The 15229-nt window shown below is 37.4% G+C and overlaps 2 protein-coding genes across 3 annotated transcripts in view; one reads left to right on the forward strand and one right to left on the reverse strand.

Moving 5' to 3' along the window:
* Positions 1-1856: 1856 nt before the first annotated feature.
* zgc:171775 (STKc_p38 domain-containing protein) lies at positions 1857-9695 on the reverse strand. The gene is made up of 12 exons (XM_062427848.1): positions 9462-9695; positions 8123-8252; positions 7283-7341; positions 6292-6403; positions 4759-4788; positions 4246-4293; positions 3970-4084; positions 3808-3879; positions 3019-3098; positions 2780-2858; positions 2140-2313; positions 1857-1918 (listed from the first exon to the last, which is right to left on the reverse strand). Exons 1-12 carry the CDS (start codon positions 9593-9595, stop codon positions 1857-1859), a joined length of 1095 nt encoding a protein of 364 aa, XP_062283832.1. The 5' UTR covers positions 9596-9695.
* Positions 9696-13963: 4268 nt separating this feature from the next.
* The window catches only part of LOC133988259 (plexin-B1-like), a 63063-nt gene continuing 61797 nt past the window's right edge, over positions 13964-15229 (forward strand). For both annotated transcript variants that reach the window (XM_062427842.1, XM_062427846.1), the window contains exon 1: positions 13964-14442. The gene's annotated coding sequence lies outside the window, so the exon portion shown is untranslated. The remainder of the gene's footprint in view (positions 14443-15229) is intronic.

Here is a 15229-nt window from a genome sequence, read left to right on the forward strand (position 1 = left end):
GTCACAGTCCCTATTCAATCTGTGTATTTAAAGCTATAAAGCTCTTGTTATGATTACTTGAGCTATAAATGCCATTGTTTTATGATTTGCTGGGCTTTATTCAGGTTATTGTCTCAGTCTTGAGTAGAAAAGGACACTGTTATTAAATGCAGTTTTTCAGTCAGATTATATATATATATATATTATATATTTAATATTTCATAAGTTTAGAGGACCAACAGTCACTGATACACTCAGTAGTAATATTTTGTGTTCAGACTTACAATATAAAGAATGGGAAAATTGTCCTGGTATATGATGGTGCAACGTTTCATAACAAATTGACCATTAGTAGGCACGTAAAACTGCAACTAATGTTTACTTTAATTAGACCCTGAGTAGTATATCGGTCATTCAATATTATTGGCTAATATTGGCCTATCACAAATATATTGGTATCTGTGTTTATGCTGTCTGATAAGTGCTGATTAAAAAAAAAAAGAAAGAAAAATAGGCAACATTTTATGTGATCCCTTTTCTTAATTCAAGTTAAATATAATTCACAGTGAAGTTTACTGTTTCAGTGCACTGATGTAATTTTTATAAAAAGTACATTTATTCTTAAACTGTAAAATATCATGCATCCATTACATATATTTGTCAAAAGTGTTTGGTAACCACATTTGAGGGATAATGGCAAAAAATGTATGTTTATATTTAAGTCTGGTACAAGATTATTGGCCAATATATCAATATCAGACTTTTTTTACTCCTTAATATTGGCATCAGCCCCAAAAATCCAGTATCGGTCAGGCCCTAATTTTAATTATCGATTAATGGGTTAGTTGTTTGGTCCATAAAATGTAAGAAAATGGTGAAAAATATCAATACGTTTTCACCACAATGCAAGATTACGTCCTTTAATGTCTTTTTGTCCTGACCAACCATCCACAACCCAACAATATTTAGTTTATTATCATATAAGATTAAAGAAGCCAGAAAATATTCACATTTGAGAGGCTGGAATCAATTTGTAAATATCCTTTTTTATCATTGGCAACTAATCAATTAATGACTACACTCACTTTTACTTCAGTACTTTTTAAGATAAAGTAGCAACACTTTTATTTCCGTACAGATTTTGGCTACTCTACACACATAGAGAAATGCTTCTCTGACACGTTGTTTACTGATGTTACCAGTGTGTCCATGTGAGCCCAAGAAGTTAGACGACAGCAAACAACTATTTGCTATGTAAAGATATAGTGGATTAATAAAGTTCTGAGCAGCTTCGTGAGCTGTCTGTTCAGGAGCCAATTTCTTTTTTCCTCTCCAAACTTCATTGAGTCTGAGATACTGGTGCTCTAGTGACATCTAGTGGCGCTGAATGTCATACTGCACCTTTAACACAACAACACATCATTTTTAAAAAAGTTTATTTTAAAACATTTGACTGAGACTGGCTTCCAACAGTCAGGATGACAAATGTCAAAAAGAAATCCCATGCTACACACCTGTTACATGTGAATATCATACAACATAAGACATATACACAAACTGTCCATGTAGTCTTCAGTAATTAATGAACTCAACCCTTAACTTGAATCTGAAGAGTTCTTTGCCATTGTGTTTTCAGTACTCTATCTACAGTAGCATACATAATGGTGTAACATGATTTGAACAAACATTAACTCGCATTATATGAAGAAATAACATTTTACACCAGCTGTTTAGGTGGCCCCACAGTGATCTCTTGACAAGTATAGAAAGCAACACACACACACACACTCTCTCTCTCCCTTTCACAAAAACACACACATACACACACTGTCACACTGAGAGGTGCCAGCACGTCAGGTCAGGTGAGACAAGGTACCCTACATGGCTGTCATGCTGGGGTTGTCAGGGTCAAAGGTCATGATCTCCAAATGGATGAGATCTGATTGGATAAAAAAAGGAAAGCAGTATTAGAAAAGTTCACACAGAACTGCTTGTGTAGATGTATTCTAAGCATCTGTCCCAATACTGAACCTATCTAATATACTTTTATGAAAAAGACTTAATTTATTCTCACTTATATCACACATTTAGAAGTTGCTGGCTTCGTATTTGCATTGTAAAACTCAATCTCACTGTAACAGTCGATGCAGCCATACTTACTTTTCCACTCCCCAATAGCGAGCTCCATGCTCTCGAAGGAGTCGTCATAAGGCCCAGAGTCTGGCTCGCTCTCTGGATCATGATACTCAGCTAGGAAGGGCTGGGACAGTCCCTGCTTAGCTGTCAGCCGTGTCTCTGGATCCAGCAGCAACATCCCCTCCATTAGATCCAAAGCTGGAGTCATTGAGACAGAAAATACTTTTTTTTCAAAATTTCTCAGCCATTTCTTAACCATGGAGGTGAGATATCTGAGAAGTCAGTTTCAATACTTGTTCAAGCTCTTTTTGATTATTAATTTATAGCAGGGGGAAATTATGTAAGTGAAACTGCTCCAAACAATCTACATCACAATTCTAGTAGGGAAACTGGGCACATCTGACATCATACTAGGGATTGTAGATGAAAATTGGCTATAAGGTAACTCTATCAAAGTACATCAAATGGTAACATTTACGTTTAACACTGTTCATGGTCCCAATAACCAAATGATTGACCATGATGATTCATCTTGGTAGAGAAAATGTTGCAAAGACATGCAAAGAGGTCAGGTAAAGTCTAAACAAATTAAAATATTTTTCAATTTTTGGAAAAAGTTATGTATTTCAGTTTGTAGTCAACAAGTAGACACAGGTCAGCATACCCTTTTCATCCATGGACGGAAACACCTCTTTGAAGTTTTTCTTCTTCTGTGGAGGAAGACCTTGAACAAATGATTGTGCCTGGAAAACAGGAAATAATGTTGAATTTTTATTCCAATGCAAGACATTTTGATTACGAACAGAACAGGACATAAATAGCAAGGGTTAAAAAAACCTGGTAGGCTAGGAAATACTGATGTTAGCCAAAATATTAAGGCATCACACACGAGACAAAACTCACATCTTTACTCTGCATCTTCTGAACCAGGGAGGACTCCGGTGTTCCTGTCAGACGAAGGATCTTCTTCAGCTGATCAATACCTGAACAGGCTGGTTAAGGAGGCCTCACAATGCCCAGAAAACACAACATACTGTAGATCTGGTTTCAGCAGAGCCGTCATATGAATTAAAGACATCAGCAATTATAATAGGTTGCATTTTCTACAAGTCTCATATTTGCCACATGACAAGGCAGTACTTTATTACAGAACATAGCACCTTCTTATAGTTCTTGTAATAATTTTCTCCTTTCAGTTGTAGTGGTTGAGTTTTTGGTGACATATTTGTACACAAGAAAATATCTATTTAAAGGAGTACTCCGGTAATTTAGTATTGCACTTCCATAAAGTTGCAGGAGTCACAAGAAATAGATTAAAATTGAAACAGCAGAAGCCAGGATCTTAGTATGGGTTAAACTCCAGGATCCTACATTTCCTATGATGCAACTCAACAGGGTTGACAGATTTACAGGCTTTTAGGCTTTAATAATCATAGGGTTTTTTTCCCTAGATTTTAAAAAGCTGCTTCGAGAGCCACAGAAGACATTCAGCAGTTTTCACAGGCTAACAAGTGACATAAGAACTGACGTGTAAAATAAAGGGACTGCACCTTTTAAGTCTTACAAAGCTGCACCTGTTTTCAAAAAGTCTTTATTTTAAACACTAACAAGGGTTTAGTATGAGTTTCTGGCTACTGTAACTGAGCATACACAGTTTTATTACAGTCCGGCATGCTGGGTGTGTGAGGATACTGTCGTGTCCGGGGAAAAGCACCTGACCAGTAATCATCTCAGCCAGGATACAGGCGGATGACCAGACGTCCACTGTGAGGGAGGGCAGCAGAGACACAATTTTAATAACAAAAAGGTAATAAATGAAAATGACAATTTTTATTAAAGCTGTAATAATATTACCTGTCTGACTGTAGTGCATCCAGTTGAATATGACCTCTGGTGCTCTGTACCAGCGCGTCACAACATAACCAGTCATTTCACTCTCTGTCTGTCTTGCCAAGCCAAAGTCCAGGATCTGAGAATAGTTACAGTTAGGTTCACCACTCAAATGAAATGATGCCCTTTTTTAGCCATAATCGATTTTTCAAGACACCTTTGTTGCATTTTCTGTTAGATCCAATGTTAGCATTGGATAAAAGGTTCATTCAATTGTTTGATTTTTTTTTTTAAACATACCTTTAATTCACAGTTCTCACTCACAGCAATGTTACCAGGCTTCAGATCCTAAAACAAAACCACATGACATTTCTTAATAGTATAAAGTTTATCATGACTAATCTGTAATCTGTAGAAAAAATGATCAACAATCTAGTTTTATGGGGGACACTCATGTGTTTGGAACTATTTTTTGGACTGGCATAGTGACTTCCTTGAGTGCCACCACAGTGAGGTTGCCAGGCAACCAGAAGAGAAGGTTACTGAACCCAGCCAAACAAGATATTTAAATGTTAATTTGTGAGTTTTAAAGATGCTGGTAGGCAGGTTTTGTTAGATTTGAGAAGACTAGGTGTTTCCCCTTGTTTCCAGTCTTTATGCTCAGCTAAGCTAACCAACTGCCGTAGCTGCTAATTTAGTGGACAGGTATGAGCTATCAATACAAACTATTTCTTTAAGTGCACTATAGTAAACACTGATTATGAGTCACACACAGTGGTTAGTGATGTGTTATGAAGTGTTCAAAATACCAACCCGATGAATGATCCCTGCAGAATGAATATACTGTAAAGAAGGAAAACAGAGATTATAGTATAAAACAGTATAGTTGAGTATAAAACAGCATACAGAATCTTTGTTTATCAGAGCAGACTGACCCACATGTTCTGAGAGGCTTATGGCCTCCTAATGACTTCATGGTATATGGATCATCACATTCACCACAAAGTCTCCACCCACAGCTAATTGTGAGGGCTGTTTTAATGCGTATTTTCCAGCCCATAGAGGAGCACTTGATGGTGACAATCACACAGAGATAAGGAAGGGCCATTTAGGAGAAGTTACTTTTTGTTTCCATTTTAAAACGTGCTTTACCTTTTGTTTCCACAGAGCACTCTTAGTTACACATTGACTAGCTTTCAGTGGAAAGGCATAAATAAGGGTAAAGCGGTCAAACGCCCACATTTTTGCAGATTGCATCTGTGCTCTTTGAAAATGGCACAGTCCATCAGGAGTTGACAGGCTGTGGCCTGCAGCATACACTGGGGTGGTTTGCAGTAACATGTTAGGCCGTAGATCCCGGCTCTGTCTAAAAAGACTGAATTAGGCTTTTTGGGTTGAGAGTGAGTGGCTGCTGCTTAAGCATTTTTCCTTTTTCTTTTTGTTATTGATGTGGCGTTCACTGTCATGTGGATGATGAACTGGACTGTCCTGTTGTAGGGGGAGCTGATGTCCTGCTTAATTTGCAGCAATGTGTTGTGGAAAAGTATAGGTGGTAGAAAATGGGTGAATGGATTTAAAACCAAACAATATTTGGCATTTAAAAATCATTTTGCCAATCAACTTACAAATGATATGCTTGCTAAGACATAAAAATGACTTAATTGACATATTTAATGCTCATGCTCATTCGACTGACATTTCAGCTGCTTTGAGTTCTACTGGCACTTCCATTGCATTCATCTTTTTATTGTTTGTCTGCTCTCAGTGATTACACTCCAGCTGACACTCCCAGCTCAATCTGTCACACTTTGACAACATCAATTCATCCAAATCTTCAGCCAACTGATCACTTCAACTGATACTTCAGCTTCACTTGGTGCTAACCCTCAAAGTAACACTTAAACCTCATTAGGTGCTTGAACTTCAGCTTCTTTTAGCACTTCCCTTTTAATCGCTACTTCAACTTCTTGCACTATTTTTAATTAGACTGCCACTTCAACTTGTACTATTTCTATTTCAACTGCCACTTCAATTTCTTTCCCTATTTATATTTTGACTACAGTGCTTAAACTTAACTGAAACTTTAGCTTCTTTTAGCACTTCCATGTTAATCGCTACTTCAACTTCTTTCACTATTTGTGTTTCGACTGCCACTTCAACTACTTTAGTCGTGGGTACACTTCAATTTTTCTTACTCAGGAAATATAACCTTTTCTAATTTTATTATATGTATATATTCGACTTGTACATTGGTTTCAAAATGTATCTTAGTATTTCCAGCAACTGTATTACTTCAGTAGCACTATGGGCTTTAAATAAAACATCATGTCATAAATGAACACTTACCTTGAGGCCTCTTAGAAGCTGGTAGAAGAGGTATGTGATGATGCGATCAGTTAACCTCCGCTTTTTCATTATGTGGCCCAGATCCTGGGCTACGAAGGGCATTACAATATAACTAGAGAAGAAGAGTGAGAAAGAGAAGATGAACAAAAACAAATCAATAGTTTAAAAAAACAAACTGTAAAGCAGGTCTAAATTAGGACTGTCAGTCTTTATATAGAATCCCATTCGAATTTCATTCATTATTATTTTTAAAATTCAAATTATATTCAAATTTCTACTGCTCTATTATAAATATTTACTATGCACTTAAACACAGATTTATGTATTGCAAATGCCACTGTCAATGTACTTATTTTTGTACACTAAAGGGCATCTCAACATTACTAAGAAATAGGCTATAGCCTTCTTGCTAAGCAATAATTAAGCTGAGGTACAAATAAATAACGTTAACTTTACGTTTCTCAACTTTAATGAGCATTTTCCATCTAAAAAAAACCAACATTCCTCTTCTCATTGTTGCCTCTTTCAATGAACTGAGCAAAAGCGACAGTAGTTTCATTTTCACACACAGGGATGTCAAGATGAGAAGGTTGAGATTTGCTAATGTTAGCCAACATATTTATATAAAAATACACGTTAATAGTCATTTCAGCATTCGATTGTTACTTTTTTTTTTCACAGTTCAAATTATATCCGAATACCAAAATTCATTCCAACAGCCCTAGTCTAAATACTGTGGATACCTACGATATTCCATAGAGTGCTCATTGCCATGGTGATGAAATACTACTGCGCAAACCATCCAAAACAAACATGAATAAGCTTGTTTTTGCACATCCTTGCTTGAACTTTTCCTACATGTTCCTACACACACACACACACACACACACACACACACACACACACACACACACACACACACACACACACAGAGGGTCTCAACAAGCTGCTGTAACTAGCAGAAGAATGTGGTTCCTGACTCCTAACTCACAAGGTTTGGAATTTTTCCAGCGAGGAATCAGGTGTGAAGACGTCAAGGAGGCAGATCACCTTTAAGGAAAAACATGGCGAAGATTGTGTTTAATGTAAAACATTTGTCACAGTTAAAACATTGAAACACTTGAACACCCACACAAACTCTACATTTACGAAGAGGTCAAAAGTTAGCGTCACTGCATCTCTGTTTTTAAGTTATAATCAGATTGGTCTTACACAGTTATTTCCCAGAGATCATATCTATATCAAATCATTCTACCAGTACTGACTTTATTGTCCTTGGATTCTCTGGTGATGGCGTTTACGCTCATACTAAACAAAAAGTCAGTTCCTCTTTTTATTCTGAAAAATAGTAGAAAGCAGCAAAATAAGATATAAAAGGGATCATAAGTCTTATGTCTTATTTGTCTCCAAATAACACACTTAGTTAGATCTCATTGAACTCAGTGCCTTGCAAAGATTAACCCATAATTTGAGGGTTATGTAAGTGCCTGTAGCACTTCAAAGGTTTCCAGCAAAAAATACTGAACCATGAGGCTTCAAACAATACACAACACTCCCAGCTTGGCCGTGAGATTACGGGCTTTTGTTTGGACGGTCAACAAAGTTTGTTTGTCCTCAAAATCTACTTTTCTTGAAAGCGAGAGTAAAACGGATTAAATAAAACAGAAGACTGTGAGCAAGATTAAAACTACACTATAGAGGTGACTTTATATAAGAGAGTCAGTTTATGTCATTTATAACACATCTTTTACCTTAGTATATGTTTTAGATTTAAATGCCTGGCTGAATAAAGATTGAACAAGTAGATTGGATCCTTTTCTCAAGTTCTTACATTTTCATGCTGTATGTGGCGAAGCAGTCTGAGTTCCCTGTAGGCCCGTTTGGTATGGATGAGGGACTGGAAGGGCCGATACAGCTTCTTGATGGCCACCTTATCCTTGGTCTTCTGGTCCATGGCAGAGCTAAGTTGGAACACACAGTGAGCAAATGAATACATACAGTTACATTTTGTCTGTTAATCACTTAGCTGTTTAGTCTATAAAATAATGTAAAAAGCAGAAGATTTGCTTCTTTTGCTAAACCAACAGTCTAAAACCCAACAATACTCAATTTAAAATCATATAAAGTAGAAAAAGCTGCATTTCTTGTTGAATGACTTGGATGAAATTTGGCAAATTATGTTTCTGACAAAAGACTAGTTGATTATTTGACTAATTGTGTAATATGTCATGTGTTTTTTTGCGCTTTGCAGTACATTGAGAATAATTTGTTAAGGGTTTGTAAAGTGAAAAGACACAATGGTAGATTGGACTTGTTTACTAGAATCCCTGCTGTTCTTATAGACAAATAATCCAGCTCGGTCAGGGCCAAAGTCCCCGCTGTTGGCTCACATCTAAATATATACTGACAAGATATCAAAGCAGTAATAAGCTCATGTCATTCAGTCACCGTCAGTCAGTGGTTTATCATTAGACGGCTTGTATTCCTGTGGGCGGGGGCTTGCCCTATGTTGGTGGAGGAGATTCTTGTCGTATTGGAGGACCTGCATTGACTTGCTGACTTGCCCCAGGCGGACAATAGTGCTTCTGTTAGCAGATGTAATCTAGGCCTCTTGGATGGCATGCAGCATAGACTGAGAGTGGAATGCAGACTTAAGGCCTACATGAATCCAGACAGCCTATAGAAAACCATTTGTAATGCAAAGCATGTATTGATGGAGAGCACATTTGAATGTTTACTAAACAGCATGGCCTAAAAAAAGATAACTATTACCACACACTTGGGCATTTAATCATGATTATCTACTAATGTAAACTATGTTTTGAGTGGATCATTTACATTGTCCAGGTTAAGCCTTAATGTGTATGTTATATGTAAATACACATAGTCTAAGGGGTAGTTTTACTTTAGTGTGGGATTCATCATCAGTATAAAACAGGAAACAAATACATCTTATACTGCAATACTTTTTTTTTTCTTTTTATGTTGCGTATTATGGCAGTTCAATGGTTAATCTTTTCTCCTGATAGCAGGATTACACATTTTTTATGGGATTAATAAAGACAAAGGCACTAACACTTTTGTTTTTGCTGCTACAAAAAAGAAACTGACACAAACTCTGCGGTTCTTTCCTCGCCAGCACACCTGATGCCCTGCCCGGGTAAACTCACCAAACGGTCCCGTAAGCACCGGAGCCGACCGCCCGCAGCGCCGTGTATCTCTCCGGTACTTCCCATGTCGTTTTCTGGATCTCCATTGTATGGAAACCCGCTCTGGCGGAGGAATCCTTCACCGGAGGCTGCATGGCGCTCTTTCCTTTTTTTTTGATTACCAGACGAGTGTTTCAGTTATAACCCGTGTTTACAGCCCTTAAGTTTCAACCTAACAGGTGAGATAGCGGCAAAGGTAAGAAGGGAGAGAGGACACGCCCCCCACCCCACCCCCCCCCCCCCCCCCAACCCAACCCCCCCTCCACAGTCACATGGTGAACTGTCACACCTTCAGCTGCCAAAAACATGCTGCCACATCACACCTGACCTGTGCTGTTAAATAACAAAATAGAGTGGATTTATGTAATGTGGGACACTTTTTGCAATTCTGACTTGTTCACCACTTTTACATATGAATCCAATACATTATCAACACCTAATGTCATTATCTATCAATAAATCAATCAATCAATCAATCAATCAATCTTTATTTGTATAGCGCCAAATCACAACAAAGTAATCTCAAGGCACTTTACACATAGAGCAGGTATAAACCGCACTCTTCGGGTTTAATTATGAAATCTCTAAGATGTTTCCTTGTTAAATCAGAAGACATTTTTTAGATATTGTACTGTATTGGAAAATGGCACATATACTAATGTTCCTTGTGTCAAATCGTTTCAGATTTTTTAGGCTTAGAAATACTTTGATTTATACAACGCAGCCTTATCTGCCAACACTTTCTGAAATGTATCCATATTTGGTAATTACATTTTGTCGGCCTACATGTTGTTTTGCTTTCTGCATCAGATAGGTTAAAAAAAACTTGTAGCAGGTATGTTCACGTTTAATGTTAAACAATATAACTTATACAGTTTGCATACACTAGTAAGCTTTAAAATAATTAAATAAAAAAAGAGAAAAATGCACTGGAGACTAGTTGTCCCACATTGGTCAATGTCCCACATTACCCTAATCCACCCTAGTAAAAATAAGCAGCCAAATACAAAGATTAAATAAAATCTACTATTATAGGTCTACTGTTATTATCAGCAGCTAAATGTACCTTATCAAAACTGAAAGTAAAGATTCTTTGTGACTTTACATGTGTATATGTGACATTATTTGATTGTTACTATGGCTAACAATCTAATACTAATAAAACTGACACGAAGGCATGATACTGTAAGTAGGATTTTATTGCTGCAGCTGTTGGAGGTTTAACTGCTTTATGGTTTGCTAGTTTAGTTCCAGGGGTTCCCCACATAAGGGTCAGGACCCTCCAGTGGGTCACAAAATATATTTGTGGGGTCATAAGATTAAAAAAATAAAATTCTGCTGTGTGTTCATATTACATATTACATAGTACTATGAAAATATATTAATGTCAGCATAAACTCACATATTCCATCTTGGTCTACTACAGTAAAAGGCAGTTATAGAAAGTACATTTTATTTAGACAAAAATTACAAATGTGCGTCTAAGGACTTTACAATCTGTGCAGAACATGATGTTACAAAAGTTTACATATGTATATGTATATAAACATATATTTTTTTATTTGTTTAAATTATATTTACAATATTAAAGCATATAATAATACAAACATAACAAAACACACAGTGGCACAATCACAGTAAGTTTCCCCTGTTGTCAACCACAGACACAAAGGCACTATACTATATGTAGGAATCAGAAATCCTGCATACTGATAGATAGTAAGGAGAAATGTAGGAGTAGGCTGTCACAGTTAATATATATTATCACAGTGTAGACTGTGGTCAAACTCCTCCGTCCTGTTTTTTCAGTTGTTGTTGATAGAGTTCCAATGTGAAAATAAATCAGGTTTTCACAGCCAAACACTGTCGCAGAAAACCAGCGAGTACTGTAGATCCTGAAGGAAAGTAAACGTTCATAGCCACAATTGATTTAGGCACTCTGGAAACTCTGACGTTTTGGCAGAAGCTTTGACTTTGACAAAGTGGATTTCAGTCATTTACTGCCAAACAAATTCGAAAGTAATGTGTCCATATCACCGGCATTTAATATAAGGGTTTAGTCACTCGTCTTAGTCAAACAAAAACTGGAATGACATTTGTAGTTTGCTTTGGCAACTTTATAACCACGACACAAACTGACAACAAAGGACGCCTAGTATCAAAAAAGGTAGGCAAACACAAGGAGGAGCTATACTTTGACCAAAAGGCTTTATGACTGAATTGTACGTTCTACTCATTAACCATGTTGCCTTTTATAGCTTCACCTATCCTGTACTTGTGTTTCTTTTAGGATTATGTAAAGCACGTTGAATTGGCCTTATGTATGACATTAGTTATACAAACTAACTTGCCTTGCCTGTAACGTCAAAGCAGGGTTAGAAAAGATAAAAAAGATACTGAGCAATAAACCTGTTTTTTTAGAGACATAGCCCTCATTGTTTGTATGTTATAACAAAATACATTCTACACCATGTCTAGCCTACTGGTGTCACCTGGTGTAATTTTGGGGTTTGATCTGGTGTTAACCTTTCTCTCTCCTTCTTCTGCAGGTTATAATTAGTGTAACTTGTAACGCCTGAAGGCCAACGCTGTTCCCAGGTTATTTAAGTCTGGCTGCAGCAGGAGGTTCTCTCTGACACCCAGTTGCACACTGCTCTCTCCTGCTCTCCCCCTTTTGATTGAGTATTGTTGCTTTAAGTTAAGATAAGATAAGATATTCCTTTATTAGTCCCACAATGGGGAAATTTGCATTGTCACAGCAGCAAGTGGACAGTACTGGGAGCAGTGCTGATTGTACAGTCTGACAGCTGCGGGGGGGAAGGACCTGCAATATCGCTCCTTCACACATTTTGGATGAAGCAGTCTGTCGCTAAAGGAGCTCTCCAGTGCAGTCAGGGTGTCTTTCATGGGGTGGGAGTCGTTGTTCATTAGAGATGAAAGCTACAACACACACACACACACACACACACACACACACACACACACACACACACACACACACACACACACACACACACACACACACACACACACACACACACACACACACACACACACACACACACACACACACATGCAATCTAATTCAATCCAATATATAATTTCTACTTTTTTGAAGCTTATACATTTTCCGATTTTGCTAACATTGCAAGAAAGAGGATAATTCTACTTTATGTTTATTACTGAGGTCGTACTAAGTGGTGGTGGTGTAGCTTACTGAGGTGCATTATATTGAATGGTGTTCCTAATATTTTGCCCCCCCCTATGTATGTTAATGGAGTGGACAAAATATTTTGAACACCAGTCAATATAATGCACCCTAATACATCACCATCACCCACTATGACCTCAATAATAAACATTAATGAGATTACACAGGTGTACCTAATGAAGAAGCCAATGAGTGTATAATATCTTTCAATATCACATTTTGGAGAGAAATCAACCTTTGACCAGCAGAGGGCAGTCACACACATTCTGTCAGGCCCAGAGACTTGGTTACTCCAAAGTCATTGTTCATATCTTGAGGGATTTTAAAACTGAGTTTAGTGGTTTTAGATGAATACAATAAAATGTTTCCACTTGTCTACCACAACAGAGCACAATGACTCTCAGTGACAATAAGCTACATATAGGCTAGTATTGGGTAAAGACATAAATTAATGTTATATTTGGTTTGGTAATACCAAGTGATGATCGTCATTATATGTATTTATTTATTTATTTATTATAGAAAGGATCACACAAGAATCAAATTTCAATTCTGCTCGTTTTTCAACAATGAGTCCAGCGTGCCTGATCTGGTCCCACTGCACAAAGCTTCTGCCTCACAGTCAAGCCAGCAGCAACACAGCAACATGACTGAAGAGAATTTTCCAAATAAAAGCCCCATGCGAGAATCCCACCTGTGTCTAATACAGTCTACAGCTCATACAGTTGTATTTAATACAGTCATTATATTTCAATACTCTCTTGCCAGTTAGTTTGAATAAAAAAATAAGACAGTCTTTTGTTTCTTTATTGCTTTGCATGTATCTTGAGTGTATTGTCAGATTCAAGGTATCAGCATATTGTTGATAGATAGAGTTGATAGCACCAAACAGCAGACACTTGATCAAAGTAGATCTAACAAGGCTTATTTTGATAATCATAAAACAATCCATTCAATGTCAATGTGAAAACACATCTCTACAATCTTAATTGCAAATTTAATACACAAAAAACCTACTTATTTGCATATAAATAAATAAATCATCATCACTGGTGCAGTTAACTAGTTTTACAAGTCAGCTGATTAGTTATATGTGTATTCAAATGCAGAATAAGTTCCAACTTTTGGTGAGTCAGTGTAATATCATATAATATAGCCTATTATTATGTATTATATGATATGGATTAAATACTGCTAGTAATATAATTGTTGGATATATTGCCATACTTTAACCTTGTTTTTCCTCAGGTACATCCCCGCTGTTGCAGTGTTATATTTTGGAGCGTTTTATTTTGAAGGCGTTTCCGTCTTTTTCCTGCCTCTTGCTGTCTGACTTACTGATTCTCACAGAGTCTGAGCTCCAGCCTGAGACTTGTCTCAGCAGTCCTCTGCGCTGGCTGTTGTTCAAACCCCCTCAGATGGAGAGACCTTCCCGTCCTGTGCGCTCACTGCCAAACAACAGAGACTGCCTGTGAGGGGAACACACCCACCCACCCACCCACAAACACGCTCTCACACACACACACTCACACTTTTTTGGACTCTGGAGTTTTGTTTCTATTTTCAGAACTGTAACTTTCCCAAAATTGCGGTGCTGGCTTTTGAGGGAAAACTAACAGTATCATAAAGTGGAGCTAGATCTCATCACTTTGTGCGTGTTGCCGTGGATGTGAGGCTCTGTTTCACTCAACATCATGGGAAGCTGATTCAACCTGTTTACTGACCCAAAAGGTAAGTTCAAGATCATTTGTTATTAAAATAAAACAATTAAGAAAAGGTAAGCATTGTAAGCAGGCATGGGCAAAAATAATGACCTTTTCACATCAGTTTTGCTTGAATAACACAAGATCTTACATATTGTAACCCATTCTCCAAAAATGGTTCTAAGTTATGCTTTTATTTTGGTCCAAAAAAACCTCAAAGTCCAGACAGCTGCAGCAGTGAACAGTCTTCTTTTTCAGTATAACACCATATTCATCAAGATACTCTATAATCTTACATGACACAAAGAGTAGTCCACATACTTCAATGGATATACAGTTAGCTATGGGACTATGGTGAGAGCTTCAAGTCTCCCACAAACACCCTGTGCACACACTCTTTTGTCAGCTGATATAAGAATGTGTGTGAGCCACATGTCACATGCCTTCTTCACCTGCTGGACATACACAGCTGCCTATTTATTACTCGGTTTAGAAAACTGAAATTATCTTCTTAGACAGTGTGTGTTGAACTTGACAAGAGTTCAATGGTTTCTTGATGTGTGGTCCTACTGTGATATGGAATGGATGTCACTGATGGGGGATGATGGACGAAGTGGAATGAAAGTGCTTTATGAAGTTGACCCTCTTCCTTAATTTATTATCTGTAAATTTCAAGATAAAGCTGACAAAGAACTCTGAAATGCTTTCTGTCATGGAGGGAGTGCGTGTTTAGAGAGCCGTGCTATGATTTCAGCTGTTCAGAGACTACTGTAGGTGAGGCTTGAATCTCAGAAGATAAATCTCTGTGTTGCACC

This window comes from Scomber scombrus, chromosome 10 (assembly GCF_963691925.1).
Source record: "Scomber scombrus chromosome 10, fScoSco1.1, whole genome shotgun sequence".
NCBI lineage: Eukaryota > Metazoa > Chordata > Actinopteri > Scombriformes > Scombridae > Scomber > Scomber scombrus.

Coding starts and splice junctions, on each gene's coding strand:
- zgc:171775 (XM_062427848.1), bottom strand. CDS start 9,595: ATGCAGCCTCCGGTGAAGGATTCCTCCGCCAGAGCGGGTTTCCATACA. Junction 8,253..9,461: donor GGTGCTTACGGGACCGTTTG/GTGAGTTTACCC, acceptor GTTCCAACTTAG/CTCTGCCATGGACCAGAAGA. Junction 4,085..4,245: donor GTGAGAACTGTGAATTAAAG/GTATGTTTAAAA, acceptor AACTATTCTCAG/ATCCTGGACTTTGGCTTGGC.